The 8,215-nt window shown below is 45.7% G+C and overlaps 2 protein-coding genes across 9 annotated transcripts in view; one reads left to right on the forward strand and one right to left on the reverse strand.

Annotated features, from left to right (window-relative positions):
- Positions 1 to 8,215, reverse strand: part of LOC117581107 (protein sidekick) — a 79,932-nt gene that overhangs the window by 44,625 nt on the left and 27,092 nt on the right. The window lies entirely within an intron of this gene.
- On the forward strand, positions 2,622 to 3,485 carry LOC117581151. The gene is made up of 2 exons (XM_034268083.1): positions 2,622 to 2,959; positions 3,016 to 3,485. The coding sequence occupies exons 1-2, from the start codon at positions 2,693 to 2,695 to the stop codon at positions 3,367 to 3,369; spliced, it is 621 nt and encodes a 206-aa protein (XP_034123974.1). The 5' UTR covers positions 2,622 to 2,692; the 3' UTR covers positions 3,370 to 3,485.

The following is an 8,215-nucleotide window of genomic DNA, read 5'->3' on the forward strand; positions in this document are numbered from 1 at the left end:
TGTGTTTTTTGGGGGGGGGGGGGGGGCATTGGAGTTGTTGCGTCCGATGAATGTTGGATGTTTGATGATGATGAAATCCTCTAAAAATGGTTTTGTTTACTTTTCTATTTTTGGTGTTCGGAATGGTTATGGTTGGAGTGTAAAGGGGCTGCCAAGGGGGGAGACTAAAGTGCAGCAATGGACTCCACGAACACGAACACGAACACAAACAGACAGCCACAATTACTTGTGGAACTGCAGTCGGGAGGGAGTATTCTTCACGTTGGAAGCCATATGCTCACCATAAAAGAAAATGCAAAGCGAAGCGAGTACAAAAAGAGCGAATAAGTTTGCTCAGAAGATTTGAAAAATGCACCCAATCAGGCAGCAAAAGAAAAGCCAAAAGAACACACCAAATATTTATATACAATTCGTTTATTGGCAAGGGAAAATCATAACTATTTAACTGGTCAAAAGCTCTGCAAAAGGGTACACAAAAGGCAGTGGGAATAAGTCAGGGCAGAGTCACGCTGTGGCATGGGGCATGGGCCATGGGGCTGCACGAGGAAGGGGCTCGCTCTGCGAGAACAAGTTAATCTGGTTTTTGGTCGTCAAAGTATTAACCTTTTGGGTTTGGAGTCTGACTGCCTGACTGCCTGACTGCCTGCCTGCTGCTGAAATATTTCAAGCATTTTATTCCACAAAAGAAAAATAATCGAAGGAAACTCATTCAGAGCTGATGGGGCAGAGAGGCGAGCGAGGAAAAGCGGCAGCGGGAGCAGCTGCCGGCTCAGGTGTGCAACAAAGAGGGTGAGGCGGGTGGTGGGGGGGTCGCTATGTAGTCCAAAAGGCGACTCAAGCTGTGGCAGCTCCATTCAGCTGAGGCTCCACTCCAGCAGCAGCAGCGGCAAAGAGAACACAATCGGTTGGAGACTTTCGGTGGCCACTGTGCAAGTACTTGTGTGTGTGTGTGTGTGTGTGTGTGTGTGTGTGTGTGTGTGTGAGTGGCAAGTGGCGCGCACGATTACTCACATGTTGGAGCACCTCCCCCTCCTGCAGCACCATCCTCCTCCTGGCAGCCCTCTTAGCTGCTGCTGCTCCTCCTTTTGAGGTCACTTCAAGTGGCTTATTTCCGCCTCTTTGCATGCTGCTCTTGGCTGCCCCAATCTTAACCCCCCCACCACCACTCTTTCTCGCGCTCTCTGCACCTCCTCTGGGTGGGGTCAGTTTCCCCACATGTGGCAGCAGTTAACAACAGAAATCGAAACAGAAACGGCCAAGAAAAGCAAAAGAGCAAAGACCGCTTTTGCATGAGAGACACAGAGATACAGAGGTGCAGCCATGTGGATGACCTGTAATCTCAGGCCAATAAATCAATCAATCATTCGATCAATCCAGCCATGAATCATGCAAGTTCTCATCTCTCCTAACAGCCAACGTTCTGATCTCAGTGAAGGAAAGAGACTTGTAAATGAGCAGCGACTCGATACGCACAAGCGAATGCTGCGAAGAGAATGCCCAAGAATTGAGTTAAGAAGTAAACCACTATACATGTCGTGTACATGATGCGTATTTCACCATTCCCTCTCCCTCGCTCGCTTTCTTGCTCTGTTCGAGAGCTCTTCGCTTGAGTGTTGCCGAAACACGCCCACTGTGCGCTCTGCCAGCGTACAGGGTAGCACCGTCTGTGCTCGAAAAGTGGAACACACCACACAAAGAGCGAGGCGAGCGCAATCGACAAAAGCCAAGAGTGGACGCTGCAACAAATCGCCAAGTGTCGATAGCATGAGAAACAAAGCAAAACAGCGACAAAAAAATGAAATGAAATGAAATGTTGCTGCAACACACACACACACACACGCACACGCACACCCACACACACACTCCAAGAGAGGGGGATGCGAGTGCAGGGAAGTGCATTTTGTTGAATTTGGCCTTTTAGTTTTGCTCTTTTATTCGCTTCTTTTGTTGCTGCGCGATATTGACTCTTGTGCCGCCTGCCTTGTGCCTCTCTCGCTTTGTTGCTCTTTCATTTGCTCGGCCATCATTTTAACCCAAATTGCTGTGGCAACTCAAGAGCTGCCCCAACAGCAACAGCAACAGCAACGAGCCACATGCATCATGCAGCGGGAACCTGGGGGAATACACCCCGAAAGAAAGCGAACAACTGCAACGGAAGTTAACTCAATTCACGGGCCAATTTCGTTTATTTGTTAATTTAAATTTTCATACTTCAGGATGCGGGCGAGGCGCCTCCACCACCCCCCAAAAACAGGAGCAGCAGCAGGCCAGGTGAGGCCTTCATTCGACCCAGACGAGGGTTGATCCGATGGTTCGTTCCACTCGAACGACGCCCGAGGGGCGGTTGGAACAACACCAACAAATATTTAACTCTTAAACGGGGCAAAAAGTTCAGCGACAGATGGCAACCAAAACATTGAGAATTATCGAGGGGGGAAAACAAATGAAATTTCGATACAAAATCGATTACAATTATTCGGTTTATCGCATAAGAATCGTTAATCAAAGTAAGGGGCGCCGAAATAACTTCGATTTGGAACCAGGGTAGCTGTCTGGCATCCAAAAAATGATTCTTAATTGAAGTGTGAGTGGCCCCTGACTTTTCAGTCATTTCTCCGACTGTCTCAACACGTTTTAAAATTTGTTCTAGTATTTATTTGTAGTCACTCTTGTTAGTTTTGTATTCGCCAAAATGGTTGTGACCGTGCCACCTCCCGACGCTCATTGGACAGTGGAGTTTAGGGATATTCTCAAGCCCTTTCCAAAAGATAAGATGGCCAATGCCGGCTTTAAGGTCATCCGCTTTCTGTATCCACCCTATGCCCTCGGCATGGTGGACGTCATTCCCGTGGTGAAGGATCCCCAACCCGACTTCGTCAGCATTTTCCTGGCGCTTGGGATTGCTTTTGTCCTTGGCCTATTGCTTGTATATGTGACCTACAGATGCAAGTTACCGGTGGTAAGTAGATGCAAATTCTATTATAGTCTTAATGCTAACGCTAATTGATCCTACAGAAACCCTCGCTACCCGTCGAGAATCGGCAGATGGTGCGTAGGGGATTCTGGGACGACCCGATTGTCATTGATCGCATGCCCGATCCACCCATTCCGACTCGTAGCTCTGGTGGGACTACCGGTGCGAAGTACCTGCGAACTTTATACATGCACAGCAGGCAGGCGGCAGAAAGAGACAGCGAAGAGCGAGTTCACCGAGACGTCAATGAAGAGGGTCAGCCAGGAGCCAGTCACGTTCGCAGTCAGAGTGCCGATCCTAGTGCCGGTCCGAGTGCCGATCCGAGTGCCGTTCCGAGTGCCAGTCACAGTTGCAGCCCGATTGGCAGCTACCAGCAGACTACCGATTTTCCATAAAACTCACTTATCGAACATGAACCATCGATAAAATATCAAAATTCAACCTTCAATCTGATCACAGAACAGAGCTCAATGCGGCAACTAAGCATAGAATAAAAGACTTATCATAGAAGTAATCAACCAATCATCCATAGCACATGACTCCAAGCCCCTGGCCAATGTCGAATTGGACTCCCATTGACAAATCATTTGGAACAGTAATTCAAATTGAAATGTCCGACAATCGATCCATTCTTGGCAGTTATCTTCCGAAATCTCTGTCATGCCAACAAAGCCAACCAGCAGACAGCACCAACACGCACACACACACACACACACACACACACACACATGTGCATTACATATCGTAGCAGTGGGTGGATTGGCGGTGGGGGGTTTTGCCCATGGAATGGGAAATTGTTTGCGTTCCACTTTTATCGCTATCGCGCTGCAGATAACAGAGCTAACCCAAAAGTAAACTGCGTGTAAAGTGGGGCAACAAGAAGTCTTTTTGTGTAATGTTTTCGTTGTCTTAGATGTAAGCTTTAGGGCCGTTCGCTTAGGGTGAAGTTTCTGCAGCTAGAGATGGACTCACGGCATGATGACCCTTGACGATACATCAATTACTGTTGGAGTTTCTCATTCAATGCAGCTCGCTCCCTTCCTGCCCCTCTCTCTCTCTCTCTCTCTCTCTCGCTGTCTGAAGTGGATGCATTTCAGCTCATCCACTTAGTGCATGTCCATGTGGCATGCCCCCGCGCACCGCCTCGCCCTACGTTTGAGGAATTGATGTCTGTCGACGGCGGCAATCAGAGCTATCCGTACATTCAATCAGTCGCAAGATTCGCCCCGCTCTACAATTACTGCTAATGGGAGGGAGAGCGGGTAGGGCCCATCCGCGTTGTCGAATTTCTTGTTGGAAGCCCGCAGCTGGAACTGAAAATTGGGCTAAAATCTTTGGCGACTTCGTGTGGAAGGATTTACTTGATGATGAGGATGTTGATGATGATGATGAAGATGAAGATGAAGGGGGAGAGGTGTGTTCAACGGGGGTATCCTCTCAAAAAACTTTGTTGACAACTTCAGGACATGCGAAGACCAGGAGCAGGAGCAGGACCAGAAACGGAAATGGGAATGGAAATGTAAGAGGACGAACAGCAGCATCAAAAGAAGCTTTCCCATTTCATATGGAGACAAAGTTTTATCATTCCCAAATAAGTGTGCCCCGCCCCACACCGCCCCATCACGTCTTCATTCCTTTAATCTTTGAAACACACCAACAAAAAAATGAAAAATGAGAAAAAAACTATAAAAAGTGCAGTCAACTTGTGTTGTTATCGCCTCTCCAGACAGCAGCCAAGAATCAAAAGTTTTATTTCCACTTTGCCCCTCACCAACACGCTGCCCCGCTCACCCTTCAAGGGGGATGCCCCTATGTCTGCCCCCCAATGCGGAGATAGGCCATGGAGCGACTCGCATCATGCCAGCTCATTTCTGTCTTATTATTATTACTTTCTTAATTTTAATTAACGCACAAAATGCATCAGACTCTGGCCTCAAAACAGAGTGTGGAGGGATCACAGAGGGAGCGAGTTCGGAGACGGGGGCTATACATATGTACAAAGTACATAGAAATTCATGTTAAAGGGCGGCAGAGATTAATTAAAGTTGAACAAAAATGCACAAGAAATGTAATTATATATTCTCTGCTGGGTTGGGGTTTTTGTCTGATGCTCCACAAATATTTGGAGGAATATTTGGCTAGGAAAACTGAGGCGAAATGCAAACAAAAATAGTTTAAATTAAAGCTACAACAAAATTAGTTGGAAAAAATCATCTAAAATAGTTTTGGAAATGAATGAAAATGCATTTAAAAGCATTTAAAAATATATTCACCTAAAATTGTTTGTAAATTTATAAAGCTAAAACTTGTAATTGATACAACAACAAAAATCTCTAAAAACGCAAATTGAAATGGCAATTTAAAGCTTCTAACAAAATGGCAATATATTTGTATGGTTTGTTTTTTAATCTACATTCCGGAATGTTTTCCTTTTGAAATTGAAAAGTTTTCTTATCATTGCAGCTGCTGCTGCGACTAATGGCAAAGGCCAAGAGTATGAATAACATTTGCAAAACTGATGCAAAAATAAAGAATAAACGAGAGTGCCACTCTCCACTCTCGGACCACACACAAAAGCAGGTGAAAGTGAAATGATTACAGTCATAGTCACACAATCACAGTCACAGTCACAGTCACAATCACAGTCGCAGTCGTGTTGCGGGCTGGGGAGGTAGTAAAAATAAATGTAGAAATGTGGAAATGTGGCAAGTAAATAGGAAAATAAATGCAGTTGTGCAATCAGGAGCGGGGGAACCACACCAGCTGCACAACTTATTCATTCGCTTATCGGGCATCCGCTCGTTCATTCATTTAGTTACTCATTCAACTCACTGAATCATCCATCAAAGCGCTCTAGCATTGCAGCACAGGATTTGCCATTCTGCTGATGAAACATTTTAATGAAAATATTCGAGTGCCAGGCGAGAGCTTAATTACTAGTCAAAGGAAAATCAAATGGCAACAGAAAAGGACTCTTAGAAGAGATATTACCACTTCGGATCAGGGATAAAGATTGCATTGCCCGCTTGTGGATGAAGTGAATTCCAGCAAAAGACAAAGTCTGGCACTGAAAATTCCAGAAGCAAATTATGAAAATTCGTTGGAATCTTCCCACAAAATTGCAAGATAAATTGGTTACATCCCACAGAAAAACTTTCAGCGTATTTTCCTTTGATTTTCTGCCGTTTTGTGGATGCGCAAACGTTTGACCAAAAATTGTTAGTCCTCCACTGCCTTGGCCCATGGCAGGACACACAAAATATTTTGATCAATCAAATGGCAAGCCAGTGCCAGCTAGGGCAGCCCCATGGAAAAGTAGCCGTAGGTACAGAGTTCACAGAAAGATGCCGCATGCCGTGCCACAGGCAGATGCGATACGAAAGGAAGGTAGCTACGGACACGAACACGGACACGGATACGGACACGGACACGGGAACGCAGTGGCAGGCAGGCAGGTCAGGCATTGTGCCATATAGAACATTTTGCAACGAGAACTCTGGCTGAAAGCGAACCATTCACAAAAGCTAATCATTGTCCGACTGCCGAAACAGCAGCTCCAATTATTTCCTACCAAATGTTTGTTCGACGATGCAACGGCAGTCGTATAGCCCCAGTATCTGGCTGCGGGACACCCAGGATATTCCACCCCACATGTGGACAAACAAATTGTTCCATTTTCCATTTTTGTTCTCTCACTTTTATTTGCGTCTCTCACATCAATAGATGCACGAAGCAGAGCAGAGCAGGCAAGACAAGGGGCACTTTTTGGGGGACTTTCAAGTTATTCGATATTCGATATAAATATTCGATTTGGGAGTCGAAAAAAGTAAAGGAATGCGGCACGAATCCGATCTGCATCCTAAACGGATTTTAATTGATTTTAGTGCGAAAATCAATTATGCATCGGCTACAGGCAATAAGAAAATAAAAAACTCAAATTTCAATCAAGGAAACTGAATAAAAGTCTCATATTTTGCATTGATTATACATATATGAATGCCAATAGATTCTTCGCACAGGAAAAACTTGCCATTGGAATGCAATGCATGGGGGATATGTGGAAATGTATGGCTGGTATTCCCATGGATGCAGTTAAACGGAAGTTAACATCAAATCGAAGAATGGATGGGAAGAGGGAGTGGGAGAGGGAGAGGGAGAGGCAGGCGGGGGTAAATCTGTGCCCAAAAACAACATAATCAAGAAGAAGCTAAAACAATTGACTTTGCCACAGTCGAGGAGAAACTTTTGTTCAAGCAATGAAAATCAAAATGAAAATCATTTCAGCAAATCAACACGTTTTTGCCATAGCTCGATTCCATCCACTTACTCTCCCTCTCTTTTCCTCTCTGGTTCTCATTGGGAACAAATTCAAGTCTGAATAGTTATAGAGCTTCTATAAATACCTCCATCCTGCCTGCTACTCCTCCAACTCCAGCACCAGTGTGTCGAGGGGCCCTACTTATTGCCAGAAAGTGCCTCTTTCTGTTGCCATTGCAAGTCGTTAACATACCCTACACAAATTAAGTGCAGTTTCGTTGTGAATAGAGACGCAGCCTTTTGCTTATGGGAAATTTATACAGCTGGAACAGGAACAGGCATTGCTCTGGGAAACTGCTCATGCCAGCAACACGAGCTGCACATATTGTAGGGTAGCCAAAGCTTCGACTCTCCGCAATGCTAAAATTCATTTCTTGTTGTTGATTGAATTGTGCGAACCAAAAAGTCGAAAACTTTTCAACGAGCGTCTAATAGCAAATTGTGTGTGAATGTGTGTGTGTGTTAGTGCTGGTGTTTCCATGTGGGTGCCGAGTGTGCGAATGTTTGTGTTGCCTTCCATGAATACATAATGAAAACTTCTCACGCAGCCACACATTGAGGCAGGAAGTTTCCACCCCAGCCCAAGTCAGATGGAGGGGAAAATTCTTGGCTGAGGTTGGAAAAAGGGTTACGGTGGGTGGGCGGAAGGCTAAATAGGGATAATGTGCCAGCAAAGGTGGTGGGGCCGAGGGTGGCATGTCGCGACATTGACTTTGAAAATTGGTTTAGTTTCGAGCGCATGAGTGGGGAGGGGGCCTGGCTCCTTGGCCAGGGCTGGTAAAACGTAATTAGTGTTGAGACATTTTGATGTGATAATGAGAGCGCCGCCTCCAGTGGCAAGAGTGATTCAGCAGCCAGTGGGTGGCCCACTAAAAGTAGGTGACACCCCGCACCCCGCACCCCGCACTCTGCCAGACAATTAAA

Source organism: Drosophila guanche, unplaced genomic scaffold, assembly GCF_900245975.1.
Source record: "Drosophila guanche unplaced genomic scaffold, DGUA_6, whole genome shotgun sequence".
Classification (NCBI taxonomy): domain Eukaryota; kingdom Metazoa; phylum Arthropoda; class Insecta; order Diptera; family Drosophilidae; genus Drosophila; species Drosophila guanche.

What these genes read in the sequence shown, in the direction of transcription:
- LOC117581151 (XM_034268083.1), top strand. Translation starts at nt 2,693, where the DNA reads ATGGTTGTGACCGTGCCACCTCCCGACGCTCATTGGACAGTGGAGTTT. An exon ending in ACAGATGCAAGTTACCGGTG is followed by an intron (nt 2,960 to 3,015) that starts GTAAGTAGATGC and finishes TTGATCCTACAG; the next exon opens with AAACCCTCGCTACCCGTCGA.